This window comes from Neolamprologus multifasciatus, chromosome 20 (assembly GCF_963576455.1).
Source record: "Neolamprologus multifasciatus chromosome 20, fNeoMul1.2, whole genome shotgun sequence".
NCBI classification, from domain to species: domain Eukaryota; kingdom Metazoa; phylum Chordata; class Actinopteri; order Cichliformes; family Cichlidae; genus Neolamprologus; species Neolamprologus multifasciatus.
This window is the reverse complement of record NC_140458.1, coordinates 34,351,585-34,374,501: the sequence shown is the minus strand read 5'-3', so window position 1 is coordinate 34,374,501 and position 22,917 is coordinate 34,351,585. Positions and strand designations below refer to the sequence as shown.

General features: G+C 39.3%; 2 protein-coding genes across 2 annotated transcripts; both read right to left on the bottom strand.

Moving 5' to 3' along the window:
- Positions 1-4,795: 4,795 nt before the first annotated feature.
- On the bottom strand, positions 4,796-8,649 carry hoxc12a (homeobox C12a). The gene is made up of 2 exons (XM_085145010.1): positions 7,906-8,649; positions 4,796-6,814 (listed from the first exon to the last, which is right to left on the bottom strand). Exons 1-2 carry the CDS (start codon positions 8,492-8,494, stop codon positions 6,576-6,578), a joined length of 828 nt encoding a protein of 275 aa, XP_085001136.1. The 5' UTR covers positions 8,495-8,649; the 3' UTR covers positions 4,796-6,575.
- A 6,413-nt stretch (positions 8,650-15,062) lies between these two features.
- hoxc13a (homeobox C13a) lies at positions 15,063-19,589 on the bottom strand. Its single transcript, XM_085144972.1, has 2 exons — positions 18,461-19,589; positions 15,063-16,404 (listed from the first exon to the last, which is right to left on the bottom strand). The coding sequence occupies exons 1-2, from the start codon at positions 19,110-19,112 to the stop codon at positions 16,148-16,150; spliced, it is 909 nt and encodes a 302-aa protein (XP_085001098.1). The 5' UTR covers positions 19,113-19,589; the 3' UTR covers positions 15,063-16,147.
- Between the last annotated feature and the right edge of the window lie 3,328 nt (positions 19,590-22,917).

Here is a 22,917-nt window from a genome sequence, read left to right as displayed (position 1 = left end):
GAAAAACCCTACTTGAGGCTATGTTCTCTCACATGCTGATATATTTAAAAATCTATTTTTAGGCTCGGCGTGCACTGGAATCTTCTATTTACTAGAGTTAATCTTCTAAAATACCTAAATTATATTTTTTAAAATCACATCACATAATAAGGAGGGGCATTTAAAAAGTGAAAAATGAATAAATACTTTCTCTTTCCTTTTTTTGTTTTGTTTTTTTACCGCGCTTACGATATTACGCATTGGACCGACCCAAGCATGACGCATGTGTTTATTTTGAATTTGCTAACTTAAAGATAATGCATTTCGTTTGGTTTCGTCATATTTTGACATAACTCAACTTTAGTGTAATAATTATACTATTTTCTTTTTTTTTTCAAGCGTTACAAGCAAATTCCTGATGTTATTGTTTTGTTTTTTAATATTTGATCTAATGTTTTCTGATGTTACCAAGCCCAACTGAGAAAATGTACATATCCACGCATACAGCAGGGAAATCGTGATAAAGTTTTGAACGTTAATGCAAACTGAGATACTGGTGGCTGATTTCTGCATGTGTGTCAAAAGTCGGTTTTGTTTGCGTTAGTGCGAAAAATGGTTCAGTATGCCCAAACTAAAAAGCGACGAGTTTCCTGCTGTCATCTCAGATATGTTTGAAATACTTGCTTAAACTTAGTGCTAATGTCGTGTTAGCTCTGATATATGTTTGGTTTTAAGGAGCCCTTACATTTACACCGTGCCAATGCATATAAAATAATAGACGGTAATATAGCTCAAGCTACACCACCGACGCTAATCAAACTTGAAGGTGACACAAAATTTTTCACCATGTATGAAACAGTTAATGCAGTTCCATCCTTGCATACTTGACCTTCAGTGGGCGCTTTAAGGCCCTTGGAAAGAGTCGCCCTTGGAAAGACCAGTCCTCTATCAAAAATACGGAATGCCAATTAAAAACGCCTCAAGTGTCCTCGTCAGAGAGAAAAATCAAACAATTTGTCAAGAAAAAAGAAAGAAAGTTCAATCAAAACACCGGCATTATATAGCCATACTGCATAAACACGAGCTGACCAGCGCTGTGCACAATGTTTACATTCTTTATATTATTGCGAAAATAGAACATAAAGCCCTGCCGTGATAATATAACTGGCTGATCGAGAAACATTACAATGATTTCAATCGATTCTGAAATGTTTTGCTTTTCTTTACACCAGGGACAACTGGTCTAAAAGGAATTCGGCTCTTTTGAGACAGCAATGAAACCTTCACACCCCGTATTAAGGGCTGTTGGAGACGCGATGCTATTGAAAAACAAATTGATACGGGCGTGCGTTTCAGAAAAAAAGCAGCTAGTGGCGAACTCATTTCAAATCATGTCAAAATCAATATATAATAGTTCTGAAAGACGTAAAACGATATAGATCTCTTACGTTGAGCATCCTACCTATCTTCTCTTTATCACATTAACAGTCTCCTTTAAAACACACACATTCACACTCACGCACGTCCACACACTCCACACTCCCCCTCTGCCACACACTTTAGTAGGAATAACAGAGCTTTCTATTTCTCAGGCCAGCTTTGTACCATAAACGACAGTGGGGTGACGGGGGACGTAGACCACACTCCACACAAGTTCTCTGCGAAGGGCACTGTGAAGCTCAGTGACCTTTGGGACGCGGAGACAGGCTGCCATAAACAGATTTAGCCAGTCTCAAAGTCAAAAGTGCTCAAGAGCTGTGAAAGACCTATTGTAAAATCCTGCAACGCCAAATATCACCAGATTGTCTGGAAACGCAAAGCATATCTTTGATTGTTTGTGGTTTTTTAAACTCATCATTTGGTAGAAAGGGAATTCGACCACTTTAGAATGCAGACAAGACATGTAAAGGCAAACTAAAATGAGATATTACGCAGTAATCATTTTTAGCCTTAGAAGAACAGAGAGGCAGGTAATGGCGTCGTGAACTGGTGTTTCTGGACGTGGAAAACCTTCCAAGCAATGATAAAGTAAAGCAAAGATCCTCTGTCTAAATAAACAAGTTACAAAAAGTAATAAATAATATTAATAGATTACTCTGGCTTGAAGTTCAAGTTAAAATTCCGTGTTCGGCATTTGATTCGACACAGTTCAAAGGCCTGATTGTCAAGTTAATGAGTCCCAAAAAATCCAACCATTTTACAAATGACGCATTGAACTAGCCTCTAAATACACACGAGTGTTTGTGTCATTTAGTCGTGACACTAATCGCATTCACGCTGTGCTGAAAGTAGACTTGTTTGGGTGCTTAGTCTAATTACGTAGCAGTCAAAATACATTCGAATCAAGATGTTATGCAAATTGTTGCTGCTGTGAATTGCACTTTACTCTTTCTTTGTTAAGTGAGCGTTAATCTACCGCAGTTTGTTACAAACCATGGATCCTGGTTCATATCTATTGCTTCTCGCCCTCGTTTTCATGTCAATATGGTCTTTTGCGGGTTATAGAAGCAGATCCATGGAACCTTAATGAGTTTCTGCTCGTGTTGTCAGCGCTTCATGGCAGGTTTTCCTGAATCCTTCTAAAAATATATTTGTATATTTGTGACATAGTATGGCCACGAAGGTTTGCGATTAAACAAAAAGCAAAAAAGACGATGGTGCTTTTTCCGTATGCCATTCTCTTCTTACCAATTTAACAAGGCAACGCACAAACATAAGATACAATTTTATCTCCTTTCATGGTCAACAACGCGTTTGATGACCTGAAAAGGCTGGAGCTGTTATGAACGACGTCCTTTCGGTGATCAAATTCAATAAAGCCACTTTAAGATCGCCTGGCATTATTTCATAGTCTTAGTTAATTATTGCAACAAATACTAGGTGCGCTTAACGAGTAATGTTTTGCATCAGACTGGCGTCGCTTTGTGAATATGATGCACTGTGTATTCATTAAAACATACACGGACACATGTGTGTTGTCATCGCTGCGTAAAATGGAAAATATGAGAATATTACGCACTGCTTTCTTCTTTTAAAGATAAAGAAATGACTAAAATTCCGTTGCCGTGATATATCGAAACGATTTCAAATCATCGTTTTATCAGGTAGGCCTAAGCAAAATCTACATGATGCCATGCATGTGTCTTTCATTTACGCCTTCCCTTGACGTGTCATGTATTTAAATTCATAAACAATTGGAGAAGTGTTAATTACATTTACTAGAGTTACTTAAAAAATCAGCATTTCGATTTTCGAGTTTTCATATCCGCACATACATCGTGCCCTTTTTGAAGCAGTGTGTACAGACAACCTCACGGAGGACCGTACAGCCGTTATATTTATTAAATCATATGTAGCACATAAGAGTACAAAAATAATTCTGAATTGATGAAAATAATAGAGCTCCTGCAAGACTTTTACCAACTCGAAATAAACGTTTCGAAATTTCAAAAGCTCACTGATATATCTTAAATCATAAATATATGATTCAATAGTTAATCGAACACCAAGGGGACTGTAATGAGCTCACGCCATCTTACATTTGTACATGTATGCCTGATCACGCACAGACCAAGTCAGGAATGCCATTCAGTCAGGCGGCTGCAAGGAGCAGACGTTCACAGTTCACTGAAATGGCAACATCTGATTCCAAATGCAGACAGCACAGCAGTTTCCAGTGAACATAGCCTACTTCACCATAACTCAGACTGCAAACTGTTGAAGACAAACGTACAATTGCATGTTTAGATAGCTGACAGGACGACGCTGCACCGCCGCGCATTGCTTTACACTCATTTGCCAGTAGGGAGAGCCTTGTGGGTTTTAGAAACGGTTCGTTGTAAAGGAGTGTGTGCGTACTGTGCATGTCATTTAAGGGAAGCATGTTTATTTGGTCTGCGTGCATGTTATAATGAACTTTACTTTGATATATAATTATCACACTTATAAATCCGCACTGCAAGGCAGAAGATGGGATACACAAGGAAAAGGCAGTCCAAAGGGCTTGACTATATGGAGCACTGGGGTGTAACCCCATTACTGCTTTACAGAGCTATTGCGTGTTTAGCTGCGCCGTTATAGGCTTGTAGCATACCAGTGACATTGATTAGGTCGAACTTCAAGAGAAACCACAAGGACGGAAAAGGGAATTTTACTTTAAACCAGTCTAGGTGTTTTGTAGTTGTTGTTGTGTCCCAGGCTTCATAAACACAATATTCAATGTTAGTTTAAAATATGCACCTGGATGCAATTTTGCATTTTAACCTATTTGCCTATAACCTACCTTTGCATCTGTTGCGGCAACAATAAAAATAAATAAATAAAGGCCCCCCCTGCGTGGGCTCTATATTCTTACGTTTCACAGCATGTGTAATTAATGTGCCAACAAAACACTCTTTCAAATGCTTTCAAATGTCCTATTAATGTTCAAATCTCTATTTCAGTGTGGTGGACGCGTGTAGCTTTTAAACCGTGTTACAGGTCACGTCCAATAAAATAATCCCCACAGTTATCATTGGTGTTGAAGCAGAACATTCAGATAAGCAACATAATAACAGGCTAATACCAGTAATCTTTTCAATACTGTGTTTTATTGAAGACCTTACGCATATACATTCATATCATTATTACTTTTACAAGACAACGTAGCAATCCTTACAAGCGCAAAGAAAGGAATGCAATCGGAGTGACATAAAATAACGATAATAAACAACTACTACATTGAAACGTCGTTTCTTTAAATGTCATGAATGGTAAAATAATAATAATAATAATAATAATAATAATAATAATAATAATAATAATAATATAAAAATAATAAAAATATTTGTAAAATTTAAAAAAATTAAACAAACCTTACATACCATTTCTTACCATTCTTGACACTATACACTTTTGGCCTACATTTCCAGCCCTTACAACCACAAATAGGCTATAGCCCATGGAATGCGATATTGTTACAAGACGGTCAATAACATAAAGCACTAGCCTATTACATAGCGATAAGGCCTCCTCAAATAGGATGCAAATACCAACATATGTCATTTCATTGAACAAAGTTGTACACAAGTACAGGGTAAAGAAAGGGGCAACACTGAGCACATTGCAAAAAGCAAGTACATGAATAGGTCTAATAGACCGTCCTCCCTCCCTAATAATAATTCTAGTAATAATAATTCTAATAATAATAATAATAATACATTCTTTGAAGACGTTTGAGTCCAAAAAGTTTTCGTTTGTTGGCATTTGTTTGGAAGAAAAAATATAAAAGTCACCTACAGAAAAAGTGTCCTGCAGAACATGACTTATGATTATTTCACATCAATAACATGCTGAGAACATTTCACTGCTATAGCTTACTCATTGTACATGACGGATAATGCACTGCATTCACTCTGAATTAAGGGAGCACACACATAAGCCTATGATTACATTTTTTTTTAATTCTACATATTGATTTTAAAAAAATCATAAGCACCGAGTTTCTGAAATGCGCTTTCCCCAAAAAACAACTTATTCTCCCGCTGTTGCAAGTTTAGGCGGGTCCCTCGCTGTAACCGAGTTGGCCTTGAACACAGTTGTGTAGCACTGTTGAATCTTTCCATTACAGGTCCTCGCTAGTTCATTGTAAAATACACTTTTTTTGACTGGTACAGTCTGGACTTAAACTTTTTATAGCAGCTCAAACCCGTTTTCTAACGGTGACCTCACTAAACGAAAGAAACGCAACCCATGCAGGATTCAGTGGTTGATGTTAAGACACGTTTAAAAGCGATAAAAGTAGGGGTGAAAGAGGGAAATACCTTCAGAAATCTATTTGCACATGAACAAAGTCATGGCAATCAATTTTCAATGCGCAGTCATAAAAACATTGAAATGAATTACACTGCGGTTTTAGTTCTCGCCTCCTCACGCAGACTCCCAGACTTCCAGATCTGCCGCCCGTGACCGTGAACGTGCCCATAAACGTGGCGAAAACTATGGAGACAAGATAAAGGCGTTGTTCCTCTTACCTAACAAAATATGGCATGGCGACCGAAACCGAGATTCTTCTTTATCACTTCATAACTTCAGACATTTCTTTTTGCACTGATTCGCCCCGTCAGGCTTCCCTGTCTGACTTCACTATTATTTTTAGGCCTATTTCGAGGGCTCGTCGACTCTCCCGCCTTATTTTCTCTGGCTAAAACGGTAACAATCCTGATGTCGTCACTATGTGTCAACCGAAAAGATGTTACACTAAAGACACATTTAGGCCGTACACTAATGTCGTGACAGATCGAGATAAAGTAAAATACACGCACACAAACACATTCTCACAGCTTCTTCTGTGCGATTATACCAAAACGTGAAGACTCACTGACGTGTATAGCTTTGGATGCCAGGCAGCGGCTTGTTTGGGGTTTTGCAACCCGCACCTTTGATATAAAAATATTAGAAATAAAGTAGGGTAATAAATGCTTGCAATGTAAAAGATGGGTAGATGGTTGCATGCACTAAAAGAAGACCTAAGGGAGCGTAGAAGGCTTGGCTTTTTCTTTTCCTTTTTTTTTATTTTTTATTTTTTACTGCCTATCGATTCACCTTCTGCCGCATCTCTAAAAGTAGGCCAAAGCTTGCTCCCTCAGCATGAGTCTCTTCTTCTTCATCCTGCGGTTCTGGAACCAGATCTTGACTTGTTGGTCACTGAGGTTCAGACGATCGGAGAGTTCCCTCCGCCGCTGCCTGGTGATGAATTCGTTCAGCATAAATTCACCTTCTAACTCAGCCAGCTGAAGCTTGGAATAAGGTTTGCGCTTCTTTCTGGTCCGAGTGTGCATCGGGTACCACGGGGCACCTGGAGAAGAGGGGAGAGGAGGGGAGCACACAGTGGATTAGTCACCACGGTTGCAAAATCACGGTCACCTCCAAGGTTATGGGGAACCTACTGGGGCATCAGCTGTCCAAGTCAAGTTGCCTCCCTAGTTTAGTCAGTATGCAATGCGCCATGTTAGAGCAAACCTGTTAAATAGCATTGTGATAAGGCGCTTTTCTAAATATGTATATATGTAAATAAATGTATTGTTTTGGTTTAGCTGGAGTAAGCTGATGTGATTTGCTAAACATCCATGATGTAGGGCTTGTGCTTTATCTTAACCTGAGAAAACGAATGCCCCTGGAAGCTGTCATTCCCTGCACATGTACGATGAATTTGTTTTGGTCTCTGACTCAAATCCCAATATTTGTAAATCAGGACTTGTCCAGTTTCGTTTCGTTTTTGTTCCCCACGTTTAAAACAAAAAGAAAAATCAGCCACCTTTATGGAGCCCACCAATATACCGCGGTTTGTGTCACAGGAAGTTTTATTGTTGCAGTTAAAGCAGCATTAACGTGGTAATTGAGCCGTGCTTGCAAATACCCCGTACTTATTTGCGACTTTCAAAGCATATTAAACGACTCCTGAGTCTACAGCGACAGAGATTAATTCTGTTTACGAGTCATTAAAAAGAAAACTGTCTCTATTCGATGCAGTCAACCAAAGCGACTCACTTCTTTAAATCACTGCACTGATCTGTGCGAGTGCGAGCAAAATAGACCAAAGTCAAGCGTTTATATGTTTAAGTAACAGAACCACGCCTAAGCTATAAAAAATAGAAGACGGAACTAAATTGTTTACTCAAACGCTGCTTGTGATTTGGATTGTTGGGGGTTATCTCTAACTGTACACACACACATGGCGCATGGAGTATTTTAGGGCAACCCCTAGTGGCGTTTGCACACCACGCAAGTACCCTGCAGGCTAACCTAAGCTGCATGTTGTGCATCAAGATAACGAGCTCTAATGACGGTTTAATACCGCAAATGTACGCTGTGCGCAGCCTGTTCTTTCTTATAAATAACGTGAAGGTGCGATTGTGAGAACTGTGGTTAAAAACAAAATACGCTCACCTCCGCCTGCGGCTATGTTGCTGGAATGGCTTCCCGGTGACACCAGGGTCTGTGTGTCGCTGGATGAAGGCTTGCTGCCCTCGTTGAGCAGAGAGGAGCTGGAATCGGACTCCATTGACTGACAGGATGGCGGGTCTTGCGTTAGCTGCTCGGTCCCATAATCGTATTTAGAAAAGGCAGCCGTGCTGCCAATTCCACTGTGCATCCCGTGGTCAGATGTTAGGGATGATGTGTCTCTCGCCCTATCCTCTCGTTTGAGACTGCTGCCACCTGAACAGGTCTCCCTATTCCCGTTGCCATTGTTGTAATAGCATTTGCCTTCCTCTGGTCTGGTAATTTCACACGACCGATTGAAGGAAGGGTTAATAGACACGGGGCTGCTAAAGTAGGATTGAGAGTATCCATTGCACGGCTCCGAAGGATTCCACGGGAGGGAGCAAACGTTGTCCCTTCTCGGGTACGAGAGAGACGGTAGCCCCGCCAGTTGTCCCCCTGAGGCTCTAAAATTCGGAAAGTAAAATGTGTCTCCAGTGTGGATGTTTACCAAAGGTCCCACAAACCCTGGATTAAGGAGATTATGCTCGCCCATTTCCGCGGGCCCGACCAACAGCTTCTAGTTTATTGCAATCTGACATTTAACGTAGTTAAACCTGGAGGAGCGCCTGATTGGTCATTCTCAGACCACGTGTCCAGGCTAAGTTCTGCTACACATGGTACCACCCACTTGGTCCATCTCAGACAAAACAAAACATTAACTTCTGTATTACTGAGGTTTATATGCTTTTTAAAAATACTATAAACCTTTTATTAAAAATGTAGAATCTTGTTTTTGCTCACTCGAGCAACGCCGCGTCCAAAAGGAGCCCAGGCTCTTTCTCCTTTTACACTCGTGGAACTGTCCATGGCCTCGTTTAATATCTTTATAAGCTGGCAAAAGTTTTTTAAATGCTATTTCTTATGAAAACTATTTTTTCTTGAAGGAGAGGGTGCATATGACATCTTGTTTTCTAGCAAATTATGGTCGAATTCCGTGTCATATAAAGCTGTGATGTCCCAATTTTACAAGCTTGTTTTAAGAAAAGACTGATGCTCATTGCCGCACTCTACTCATATTTACAGTAACGGGGTCAGCAGGTTGAAGCCACTGGCTCTGTAAAGGAGGACGATATTCTACAAGGTTACTTTAAGAGGGTATATTTCACATAATATTCTCTAGTACACCTCACATGAACAACTTTAACAGATACCGCCAATAAACGTTCGCAGCCAAACTCTGGTGGGATTGTTATACCTCTCACAATTCTTTTATATGAATTTTACAAGATATCAGAGGGCCCTTAGCTGATTCAATCAGCCGAGAGTCTCTCTGCTTTATATCGCACTAATTAGTTGATTTGTGGACGCAGCTCGGAAGACACTGAACAAATATGAGATATTCTGTGATACCGTCATCCTATTTTCTGACAAAAGCGCTCTGTTTACGCACGCACACACACACACCCACGCAAACTTTTCACACTCCGCCAAAGTGCAGTTTCTTTCAAAAATAATAAATAAAAAAATCACTCTCATATGCACATGATTTAGGTATTCTGCAAACAGCTGGCCCAACTATTTCTAATGTGGTCTGTGGTCATCAAATTACCATAATTCTCGTACATATTCTTATAATTGATCCATGGCGTTTGCATTCCCCTCAAGGACACACAGGCTTCTTCTTCTTGAAAATAAATAAATAAATCGAAGAAGACTGCACAGTCGTCTAAACTCTTTCAGTATTATTCGAGTCCAGCAACAGTTTATTGCCCTGCAAATTCAAATTTTGCTACCACCACCACTACCAAAAATCAATTTATATAATTCCTAAAGTTGTCATAATCCAGTCTCCGCTTATTTCAATCAAGGTGGTTTAAAAAGTCCGACGACATATATTTAAAAAAAATCATAGCTATAACATATAACATAGCCCACTTATGTCATCGTCAGCCTACTCAAGTTCACGACACAAGGTGGGATGAACTTGATGTTGAACTTTAATACTCCATTAAAATAAAGGAATAGATATGAGGTTCAGCAAACTTCAGTATGTGTTGTGAGAGTTGATATCTCCATTAAATTTAAAGATATATAATCCGTATATTTGATAATGCACTAAATTCCATGTTGCTTATTAAAAACAGATGTAAAAATATCACCCTTGTTAACATAGCACCAAGAAAAGAAAATCTATTGTAAAGGTCCAAATATAAAATATATTAACATTCCCTTTATTTATTGACAGCAGCACTATGAATTTATGCATTAACAGAAATGCGCCGGCTTACAGAAGCCTGCACATGCGTGCTGAATGTCGCTAGTTGCCAATTAGAAATTTGCCAATGAGGTGTTATGTGAGAACATTAGCATTCACTTAAACACTTTTTTGCAAGTCAGCCGATATCTGATAGCTGTGTCCGTAACTTGTGACCATGTATCCAATCTAACCGAAAGGCACCGGGCCTCGCTCTAGCCTTAAATAGAAAGAACAAATATCAAATGTTTAAACTGGAGAAGCTCTTGGGGATCTGTCGGGGTTTATCTCTCTCCCTTGGTCTCACTGCCTCTCCTATCACTGCACATTCTTGCATCTAGTTAGGGAGTCTCGCAATGCAGCACAACATCAATCCAGTATAATATCTTAGGCCTCGGTCTTATGAAAAGCATTTGGGTGCCTCGCTATCACTTCACAGCTTCTCGTGTTATTATAACAGTTGACAAAAGCAAAACAGCACAGTGTGATGTTTACAACAAAATGTTCCGGACGTCCATGCGTTAAGTAACGTGCAGGCTTAAGTCGCCACTTTACCTCGGAGAAAGAGGCCATGTGTTGCGCCTCCTTGCCTCGTCTCTCCACGCCTCTGATCCAAAGTATCCCACAGATCCGGATTTCACGTGCAAACAACTGCCCGTCTGTTCTGTGCATATTTAGCTCGACGATGATGTCATATGTGACCGTGGGCTACAGGCCTTGTGCTCTAGCATGATGAAAATCTATTATTTTAAAATAAGGAACTTAAAGCATATAGCACTGTCAAGGTCACTGTCTAGTACACTGTCTGCTCGATATTGAAAACAGTCTCGTGCAATCCCCTGGTCCCTGTCCAGACAGGGCAATAGCCTAAACAAAGGGCTTTTCTTCCCCTTTTCTCTCTTTGATTCTCGGCAGGCAGGTTGCCACAGTTATAGCTATGTGCAACCCCTTAAAAGCTTCCTTCAAGAAAAACTAACCACCAAAGGAAGTATAAGGAACCACAAATGTGGTAACGTTTCAGATGAAAGGTTTTGGAAGAGCTTTGTTTGTTTGTTTGTTTGTTTGTTTACAGCAACACACTATGTTTTATGCGGTTTTCTTGCAAAAATAACTATATGCATTCTTTTGATAAAATACGAATTCTGCTACTTGTATCTCTAAGAACAGCGCATATCATTCCGAGGGAAAATGATATTATTATTATTTTGAATTTCAAATTAAGGAAGCTAAAAGCAACCCAAATAGAATACGTATTCATTATAATTTAACCCGGAGATTGTTGTGTGAAAATTAAAAATTTAAATACGCAAACTAGGGATCAATATAAAGCTTCACTTTATAGAAATGAATATCTGAACCCGACCGTCACTTTGAGCTGAGCTGTATCGAAAGAAACTGTCAAAAATGTTAAACAAGAATATTTTTTCTTTGATTTCTTTATTTTATTAGCTGGTTTCATTTTTAATCCAAACTTGACAACTTTAGTATCCTGTGCGCCTGTATAGTAAAATGTTTAATCAAAAAATTTGACTATAAAGTGTTAATTAACTAGGGCTGTTTATGACTATTAGATTATGAATTTTCGAACAAAACTTGGCTTGTATGCCTATAGCAAGATTTAATTCACTTGTAACATGTTTGAACAGTGTGCAACTTTTTTAAAAATATGAAGTCGCCTTTTTTTCCAGTGAGGTCAACAAATAAATGCATAAATAAATAAAACAACTAAACGCTGAAAGTCTCGGTAGCCTTCTGCGTCTTACATTGATCGGGCATATTATGCCTAGAATACATCAAATAACAGATGTACAGACATCAAATAATTTTGCACTGATGGTATAATATAAGGTTTAATTCAGACAGCAGTGTTCTTGCAAAATAACTAAGATAAAAGTGTCATTCTGTCAGCTTTAAACGTCAGGCTTCAACTTTAAATGCTGACAGAAAACTTTCCTTTTTTTTAAAATATTTTCTACATTAAAATAATTGGACAAAATGAAACAAAGGTTAGCTCCGTGTTCCGCAAATATTGTCAAAAGCACTGAAAAACAATGTCAACCAGGCGCTAAAACTAGACATGAACGAAAACACATTAAGAAAAATGCTGTTGCAACACTTCCTGATATTTTCCTCTGGTCACCACCAGAGGTTATCAGCCCCCTTTTTCATAGCTGACGGTGGCCTGCTGCTTTCACACCTCCACATACAGCAAAACGCAAGGGCTACTTTTTTCTTTTAGTTTTGAAGCAGTTTTGTTTGGTTTAATGAGATTATATGCTGCATAATTCCCCGTTTGACACATCAAATAAACTGACTATTTAACATATTTGGCATAGATGTCGATTTGGGCCTAAAACTGAGCAGATGAAAAAAGGGGAACCGTGTAGCTTATTGCGACGCTGATACATTTACACATGAGTTTATGTACTGTACCATTTCTCTTTCTTCATATATGTATATGTATAACGCTTTAAAAACATGGTTGTTACAGCATTACACACGCGTATGTTTTAAAGCGCATTTTCCGCTCGTTTCACTGCGTTTTGCTGGTGTAGATTAGCCAACTTATGTGGCAAATTACTGGTCGGACTTTAAATACACAGCTAAAGAAAAATATGTAGCGCATACTTTTGTTCTGAAACAAAATACATATAAACAGCTGTGCATTTTTACATATGACAACGTTCACGTCGTCGCTGTACGAAGTGTAGCTCGTCGACAGAAATAAACCACATTTAAAAATTAAGGTTATGCTTGTCACAGCATATTCTTCCTTACTTTTGTTTTTTCAGTGTAGTTTTTTTTAAAGCTACAAAATGTCCTAAAACAAAGTCCATGTAGGCCTACTGCCATATTAGGAAGAAAACAGCCGTACCTTTAATTGTTTTATTGTGGGCGACGTCGTATAATTATTTCCTCTTGCTGTGTAGGCAGTGTGGCTGCTTGCTGAGGGTTACTGATGTTGATGTGAGGCGTCAAAACTTCTACCTGTCCTCCGTGGTCAATAATACACACACCTCATGATGAGTGCATGAAACCATTGGTGGTTTGGGAGGTACGGGCTAGAACAAGTACTTTTAGATGACTTCTTTAAAAAAAAGGGGGGGGGGGTGAAAGAAAATAAAAAAACAACTGAGTCAAAATGTTAATGCACCGCTCTTAGAGATGGTCAGAGTCGCAGGTCAGAGGATATCGCTACACTTCCCCTTTTTATGTATTTATGGCACGTCATTAAGCCCGTCTGTCTAGACTGGGAAATAACACCTTGTTTGCCTACAAACAAACCGTCAGCAGTGGTCAGCAGTGGTGTCCAACCCCCTATTTATTATTCACAATCCGCTGTGATGTCAAGGTCAAAGTGACTGCATAGTCATGGTCAAGGGTAAATTAGAGGAGCCAGAACTTTCTACAGGGACTGAAAATCCAGGAAACGAACGAACAAAAGTTGAAATCTGGCGGCTTAGAGCCTCAAGTCTGACACAGCGCGCCAGAAACTGGCACATAAAGAAATGAAAGTGAACAGCAAAACTTAGACTAATGATAAATTCGGTTGGATTTGTTTGTTTGTTTTTCAGGGATTAACTTTAACGTTAGATTTAATAGGAAAGGCCTCAGACGTTAAATGCTAAAGAAAGGCACAGAAACCGTTTTCACGCTTTACATCTCACACGAAGAGTCATATACCTTGGTTTTAATTCAGATAAAACATTTAATCACAGACTTGATGTGGGCTAGTCACCAGGAGCTTAAAATAAACTGACCGCATCTTCAATTATTCTCAGGACACTCGTGTCTAACCGTTTGTGTCCGCGTATTATTTTTCTCCAGTCATTTCCTGTTGCACAAGTAGCCTAGCCTAACTTACCTTTGAGAAATTCATGACTAAAGTCTGCATGTGAAACAAGTGGGTGCGTGTAAAATACAACAAAACCTTCTCTTTAAACAGATAAAAAAACATGTACATAAACAAAACCACAGACTTGTTGCATAATGCTGCTTTGGTGGGGAATTGTGTTTTTAGCGTCAGTGCGTAATTGACCTACTATTAAGACGCAGATAGACCGTGTGTGTGTGTGTGTGTGTGTGTGTGTGGGGCTGGGTGAAATGGCTCCTCAACTTAACTACAACTGCAACCTGTGTGTAGGCTTACCTGTAACAACTCCGTACTGCAATTACAGCAGGCTCGAGCCTGTATCCCGAATCCAGCGAAGATCCAGGACTAAAACTACATTTACCAAAGCAAATGCTTTGCCTTTTAAATCTACTCAGGTTTTGTCAGTATGTTGGAAAATATTAATCAGCAAAATGTGTTATGAATAAATACTCTCAGTACAGATGGTGTCTAATTAAGACAATGTTTCTTGCACTCTTAAATGTTGCCGGTTTTTACGTTTCCGTTAGACCCACAACAAAACACTTTTGTACCTGTGGACGGAAAATAATAAGGATTGAACATAATAACCCGCTAAATGTTCGCGTGAGAGCGGGTAGATATTTGTAGACATCTGATTCGCTGAATGCCAGCTATTCTGAAACTTGAACGAATGCTAAATAACAGAAAAAATGCACTGCCTTTAACTTTGATGGAAATTGCGGTGGAAACTTCATGAGCACATTTCTCCGTTTCTCAAAGCTGATCTATGTAAATAAACGGGTCCTGTAAGTCTCAACATTGTAGTTCTACGTGGAAAAAAGAAGTAAATTCCAGCATAGTTATTCATTTATGTTTTTCTGACTTTGCAAGTGCCAGTATGCCTTGTTGCGCACTAATCGTGTTAACTGATCACAAGCAGGGATGATGCTTGCCAACAAGATGACTCCAGGTTGCCCAGTTATTCTTAATCGAGTATTGTGCGAAATAAAAATCTGGACTCGCCCATCCGTTGCTGGGATGTTGTAGAGGAAAAGCGATAGAGGTCTGGGTGTCTACTTAGTAGCACCGGTGTAACTTGAAACGAAAGGAAATGCTGCGAGGAGGGTGGCTGATTGACTTGGATATTTGAGCATTTTCATAATCATCATTTATTTATGAAACACGTTATCAGTACGTAATTCAACACCACAAAACAGTTCACATACTGCACCAAAGTAGAAATTACAGGCGTCGTACAAGGCGTGTGATCATCTCCAATGTTACACTAACGAAGTCAAAACAAAGATAGAAACGATTGTGCATTTATGTGTAATACTCACTGACTTTAATGGTTTACAATCATTCCGGTTGCATGACAGAATCCTTCACTGATAAAAGGAAAAATACAGGTTTGGGGGATATTCCAGTTTACATTTCCGCCATACTAGATAATATGAATTAAATAAGAAAGGCATTGCACTGTACAGATTAACGACATAGCAGCCTTTGTTTTACCCCAGGCTTAACATATCCCACACACATAGCTTTTGAAATTCAGATGTAACATTTTTTTCTTTTTCTTTCTTTTTTCCTTTTTTTATTTAGAAAATTATTCTTTCTTCCGAAAGTCTTTTGTTGAAGACGATAAAGTCTCAAGTTCAGCATGTCTTTTCGCCACCGCAACATTGTCCATGCGGCGATTACAGTTCAAAAATGACATTAAACCGTGTCCTCTTTTTTGATCAGTTGCAAGTATTGAAATATCATCAGTCCTTTTGAAATCTTAGAAAAAGGAAACAGGAAAGGAAACACACAATACTTGTCTTTGAAATACTAATATCGTTTTAAATATTATATATTTATATATGTACATTCCTATAAAACAAAATGTGAAGTGAATTTTTATATTTTCACAGTTTTTAGAGCATTATCTCTAAATTGAAATCGGAGACCTTGGTTGCGTAGTCGGTGGAGTTGATGATGGAACTTAAATTAAAAAATACAAAAGAAATTTCTTCAACTACGATTGGAAGAGGTAAATATATGGCAAGATGATTTGGAAAGTGTGACTTGCAGTTTCAAGAAAGTCGCTCATCCATTCAAGTGGTGTGCATATGACTGTTCTTGGATTTACTGACAAATTTCTTCTCCTTGACTCGTCGGTTTTGGAACCAGATGGTGACTTGACGCTCTGAAAGGTTGGTGGCGGCCGAGATGCGCCTTCTCTTGTCTTTGGTGATGAACTTGCTCGCTGCATACTCTTTCTCCAGTTCCTTGAGCTGGATTTTGGTGTAAGGGACACGCTTTTTACGCCCTCGACGATAACTGCTGACCTCGGGCTGCAATGGCACAACATCTGCAAGAAAATAGGAACAGTTCCAGGAAAATATTAGTCGCTGTGCAAAATAGCACAATGTTTCATTTCACAAAACCAGCAATGCTGCGTTTGACAAGGCCGGTCAAATTTGGATGGACTGTACTGGGGTGAAAATAGGAAAATACAATCTCTTTGACTGTGTGTGTGTGTGTGTGTGTGTGTGTGTGTGTGTGTGTGTGTGTGTGTGTGTGTGTGTGTGTGTGTGTGTGTGTGTGTGTGTGTGTGGTGACGGGAATGGGGTACAGAGTTAAAATTTTCTGGAAGTCAGAATCTCTGGTGTGCTGCACCTGACATGTGGAGAGGAGACTGAATAACTTCCAGTTGTTGTAAATGATCTTTCAATATCAAGTGACAGTTATGGTTCATACTAATACTTTATCTGATCTCACTAATATGTGGACCGACGTAACTGCGGTTATTGTTATCTTAAACGATTCTCCCGTTGACATCTAATCAAGCTGTGGGGTAAGACTGATAAGTGTAATTATATTTGGTCCGGTTGTGTGTGCCACACACCAGTCACCAGTAAGACACAGGAATCACAATCTGGCATCTAACTCGAAGACAGCTGGCAACTTTAAGTTTTTAATTCTTACAATAAAGTTATACATGTTAAACATATTTTATACTTTTCTTTAAAGGCTTTCTTGAAGGATTCTACGTTTTATTCATAATATAAAGCAATTTTCTTTTTTATACTCTATTCACTTTTTTTGTTAATTCCCCATAGTTCTTTTTTTTAAGTTAACCTAACTTTTGTGACTAGTCTCTTTCGTCAAGAGTAAAGCTAAATGCAACACAGCCGTGCAAAAACATGACAGGACAAGCATGGCAATCTTAACACAAATACTGGTAATACATGCAGTTTTTCACCCCCTATAATTGTCAGAAGAGATTGTTACGGTACACTATTCTTGTGTAAACATGAAATTGGGGGAAAATCCACATTAAAGGATTTTAAAGCAATGTCCTAATATTTGACTCACTGTCCTCAAGCATTCAGTTATATCTTGTCATTAAAATGAGAATAATGAGAGTCACTGCATGTGTTTTTAGTTGCAAGCAAATCAGTTGATGCGCGTGAGAGGACGTCAGTCTGTGTGTGTGGCTGAAACAGCACAGAAAGGCAGCGCGCACTTGTGTGTTCGTGCATGTGTACGCGCGTAACTGTCTGCGTGCCCGTGCTTGCGTGGCTTGCTCTTGTGTATTTATAACATTTAAAAAGCAATGGGGTCCCTACCAGAAATTAAAAATAGCTACAGATTTCAAAAAGATACTAAAGTCATAAGCTAAACAAAGTAGCCTAGTAAACACTCTGTAAAGTGCATACTGGCGCATGCTGTTGATATGAGGCATGCTGTGTGATGGCAAACAACGTAAAAGGTGAGCCTGGCCGTGTTTTTTTGAACCATTTATACGACATGATGCAAAGATCTGTATGTAATGCAAATGTTATAAATGAATCCTAATATATGCAAAAGACGCACCACGGGGGCGCTAAGATTTATTGGCACCATCCAAACGCAGCAGGCTAGCTAAGCCACTATATTGTCATACAAGGGGCAAAGGTATGCAGTGCTGTTCCTTTCTGTTCTACGTGACGAAACTTAACTATTGTCATCATATGACTGTCAAAAGCAAATACTCAGAAAGGATGGGCTCCAGAAAACCCACCTTAACGTGGAATTCCAAATTACTTTCAATTTATGCATATTTCAAAGAAATGCATGGGGATTTGTTGAACTTCAACCCATAAGAATATCTTCGCAAAAAATGAGAGATGCAGGAAAATTACACGTGATGACAGACATGGGAATTTATAGTTGTGTGTTTTTTCATCATATTTAGTTTCCCGTGGCTCATTGGTAAGTTGATACGGAGACTTTAACACAATAAAATTAGATGACCACAGTACGAAAGCAAAGTAAACTATCTGCCTGCATTTTAATAGCCCTAATGCGTATTAAAATACTGCAAGCAGCTGGACTACTACAATCTGCCGGAACACTTTAAAAATCATTATACTTTTCCATACCTGGGAAAGGTGATTTCCAAATATGAGTTGGCTGTGTTGGCTCTTTGTAGCCATCCCAGCTATTAGGGAGAGCCCAGTGCTGGTAGCCCTCCATGGGAATCAAGGCGTCGTGGCGCGATTCAGGGTGGGCACTGATACTGGGCACCACCGACACGTCGAGATATCCGGGAACAGCCTGATACGAGCTGGCGAAACTCGGGTAGAAGGCAAACTCTTTCGCCCTGGTAGACAGCTCTTCCGTAGGCAGCGCTGTGCTGGGCTCGGCATATTTCTCTGCGGGATGGTACGAGCAAGGCTTCTGCTGCAAGTTCACGTTGTGCGAGTGAGATAATCTGCAGCCGTAATATGGGTTTCCAAAGGGATAACCGTAACTCAAAGATGCACTTGATGATGTTTGAGAAGCGGGACACTGTCGGCCAGTGTCTGTGGAGGAAATATCCGAGTAGACGGAGCCCTGGTGGGTCGCTATGGTGCCAGAATGTCGTCCCAGCGCGGGGTGCGACATCAGGTCCCTGCAGTGGGTCGCAGGGCAATTACCGCTCAGTCCCTCCATTGTTTGGCTTTTATTCTGGTTGTTTTCATTCGGGCTTTTTTCATAAACGTACATCAAGGTGTCCGCCCAGCGTGGATGCAGAACTAGCGAAGTCGTCATATCACGGGCTGCCGATGCTTTTTAAAAGTCGACTACTCCAAGACGGACACCTCATTTCCAACTACAGTTTACACCGAGCGCATGCGCACATAGTGCTCTTGTGTGTCCACTTCATTAAGAATCTGGCACGTGATACGCTAACAAGTCCTACGAGATTGAGCTTGTGAGCAGGAGCAGAGCAGCCCTTTAAAGACCCACTGCCTCAAGTGTCACCGTTTTTCCTGCAGAACACCGAGTCATATCATTGGCTTAAATCACCTAGACCCACACCCTTAAAGGGGAGTTGGGATACGTTCACGATCTGGAGCAAACGAAAGCAACCTGTGAAGTTTAGCCGATTTCTGAAGATGCCAGGGAATATAACATTGTGCAAAGAAAAAATGAAAATAAAATCTTTGTATTTACATTTGTGAATAGTAGTTTCAGCTTCATATGACACAAACTCTTATCTCTGTCCATTACTTTGTGGTGGATATGTTGCGTCTGGGGTTTTGTTTGAAATATAAAAAATATATACTATTACAGAACGATAATGTAATATGGAATCTTAATTATGTAGTCAACTTAATCTTTATTATCTCATACTGGTCTTAGGTATATGTGGGACACAATATATGCATATTCAAACCTCTTATCAAGGCTCCTTCCTTTAAGTGCGCATTCAGATCCGTATCTTCCACTAATTCGCGCATGAATATAACGAAGAAATTCTGTTTTGTTTTGTTTTTTGCAGCAGGGAATAATCAGGATTTTACTAATATTACATTTAAGATGTTGATATTGTGAAAACTATAATATTTCATTTTATGTATTTCTTTTCTTTTATTTAGTTATTTCTTGGAATGAGGTAATTATTTTTTGCAGCATATTGTTCTTAATTAAGTATCTACAGGTTGGCCGGGTGTGTGTGCGCCGTGTGTATGTGATGCAGACCTACCAGGCTGAGTTTTAGGATTATCAACCGTGAATGTGCTGAATGACAGTCACTGCACCGCAGTACCAGCCGCCACAGGACGAGATGAAAGTCATAGCAGGTAAGACGCCGTCATTACAAAATAAGCGAACAGTGTTTTGGTATTTAAATATATAAATGCCGTGATTGCCCATACTGACTGATAGCGTTTAGTTTATATAGAGTTTAATCCGTTATATGTTTAAGTAAAGATATGTTTAGTTTAAAGATTCACTCTCAGGCCCAAAGTGAGTTTCAGCGACAAGAAGACAATCAAAGTCACCATTAAGCGAATTCATGTGATGTTTGCGTTTCACTGTGCACTTCATTCATACTCTATAAGTGGATGCTGACGCTTCCAGGGGAAAATAAGAACAAGGGCCGCTTTGAGCTGGACTGTATTTTGGCTAAAGAGCTTATTTAATTATACTCCATGATAGATATGCGGGCCTATTTCTTCCAACAACTCTTCCTCTGTTGTTTTATCTGCGTCTTCCTTTAGATTTGTAAGACTATTCAAAAAGTTTTACTTCTTATTACCACCAGGTTCTATAACCCCCCCCCCCTCCCTCCCCCCCCCCCCACACACACACACGCACGCACACACACTTTCTTCTGTTCTGCATTTCAAAAATTACTTCTGAGCTAATATATAAAACTTTACTGTATTTTCAAGTTTCAAATATGGCCGATAGGCTAGGCCCACAGTGAATCCATAAAGGCTTTTTTGTAATGCCTGTTCCATGAGTCACTCATAAAGCAGGCTACAAGCTACCCTGTAAAGGGCGGATAGTTTATCAACATTTTTGCTCTTCTGAGTTGTCTTAGGAATAATCGAGCAACCGTTGCGCATTTGCAAACAGCACTGGGGAAGCCGGACCCCTGTCGTTCCTCGGGCAGAGACTTTAGTTCTTTTGTCTCAAGGAAATTACAACTGCGAAAGGCTCATCCAAGCGGCAGCTGCACGGAAGTCCAAGGTCAAGGTAAAAAAACGCAGACAAACAAGGTCGTAATCAGAGTCTAGACAGGCAAGAATGAACTTCACACTGAAGTATGCATGCAAACTGGAAGTTATTTGGAGACCCTTACTCTAAAATATTTGCTATGTGCGAAGAGGGGGAAAGAATTCCAAATACTATTTAGTTTCTGCTTGAAAATCAGGAATTTGACAACATTTGCGCGGCAGAAAACCGGCACCTTCCAAACTAAGAATTTAGCTCCTTTTTATTATTAATGACCGTATATTAAAAACCTTCTTTAATTGTTAGTATTTTTAATCAATGCTGTCTACTATAACAGATGCAAGTGCATATTTCTTGCTGATTATAGAAACAGTTCCTCCAGACTGATGATGTAGCGTTGGTCGAATAGGCAGCCTGATAGTTGTTCACATTAAACAAAGCAAAGCCAAAAAAAAAGAGAAGGAAAATTGCAATCAACTATCTTTTTTCATATACAAATATATAAATCACGTGTTAATCTGACCTGTACATTTCTCTAAAATAGACTGGAAATGTCCGTTTCTGATTTTATCAATCATTTCTGAAAAACTAGACTACACTACATTATCACAACAGATTAACATCTTAAATATACGCGTAACTGTTGAATTTGCCTTCTTTAACCCTTTGTAAGTAGGAGTAAGTATTATAACTATCACGTTTATAATTAGGAGGGAAAAAAGCAAAAAAATATAGATTGGATAGTATGTAGGCGTTTAAGGAACAGTAGCAAAAATACCAGTAACTCCATGTTAGCTGTAGTGTTTAATTAGCCCCACAGAAAAAATGTTAACGTGAACTTCAGAATTCATTATCTTTCATTAACCCTTAACCTGCTTAAGATACACAGATTCTTGTAAATATTTCCCGCAAGTTTCCGCATGCCCAAGTTTCACATTGTATTAAAAATTTCAAATTAATATAATCCGAACTGCCCATTCACAGCGAGATTTATAAATAATTAATTGTAAAATGAAGATTGTTATTTTCTTGCCCACGCTGAACCCTAAACTTGAGTTTAGGGTTCAAATGAGTTGCGCTGGGTAAGTACGCAAACTTGTCTCTTATGCTGGGAAATCAGACTAAAATTAATTCGCCTAAGTGGGTTTACTTTTTTTGTCACCGCATATTATAGTTCTTACATTTGCGTATAATGACAAGAAAGAAGGAAACGCTTTCAATCAAAGTCGCGATGCTTGAAGGGGTATTAACCAAACTACAAAAAAATAAACAACTAAATAAATTACGCAAATACATTTGCAGTCAGAGACGATAGTGAAAAACTCTCACTGCTCAGTTTTAAGCAAAGTATTTTAGAGAGGTTCTGGATACTTCTCCTTATTCGGTTTATGGGAACTTCGACCAGAAAATTTAAAAAATATATAATTTTACAAACATTCATCCATCTTAAATATTAAAACTTTTGTTTAAAAACTTAGAAGGATCTGCAAGGATTAATCAAATACTCTTCACTGCGAAAGCGGAGGAAGTGTTAATAGAAACGACTATCCTGACCACCAGCAATGATGCCTCGCAGTAAATACATTGACAACCAGACATCACGTCCTGCCAGACAGGCCTGTCAGGCGGGGAGAGCGCCTGTCTGGTGCTTTGGTTTGTGGGGGAGGGGGACCTTCCATCCTCATACAACGGCTCCCTACCTGCAGCTTCCGCTGTCAACTCACTGCATATGCACACGACTTAGCCGATGGCTATTAAGCGAGAAGAATATGCGTTTACAACATGCACCGAGCGCCATTTTGACTCTGCAGTACAAGGCTGTAGTGTGTTAGTGTACAGCCCCATTCAACCCAATCCCATTTACCGCAGGCCCATATCTTATTCAAATAAT

What these genes read in the sequence shown, in the direction of transcription:
- hoxc13a (XM_085144972.1), bottom strand. Translation starts at nt 19,112, where the DNA reads ATGACGACTTCGCTAGTTCTGCATCCACGCTGGGCGGACACCTTGATG. An exon ending in TTGGAAATCACCTTTCCCAG is followed by an intron (nt 16,405 to 18,460) that starts GTATGGAAAAGT and finishes ATTTTCTTGCAG; the next exon opens with ATGTTGTGCCATTGCAGCCC.
- hoxc12a (XM_085145010.1), bottom strand. Translation starts at nt 8,494, where the DNA reads ATGGGCGAGCATAATCTCCTTAATCCAGGGTTTGTGGGACCTTTGGTA. An exon ending in CAACATAGCCGCAGGCGGAG is followed by an intron (nt 6,815 to 7,905) that starts GTGAGCGTATTT and finishes CCTCTTCTCCAG; the next exon opens with GTGCCCCGTGGTACCCGATG.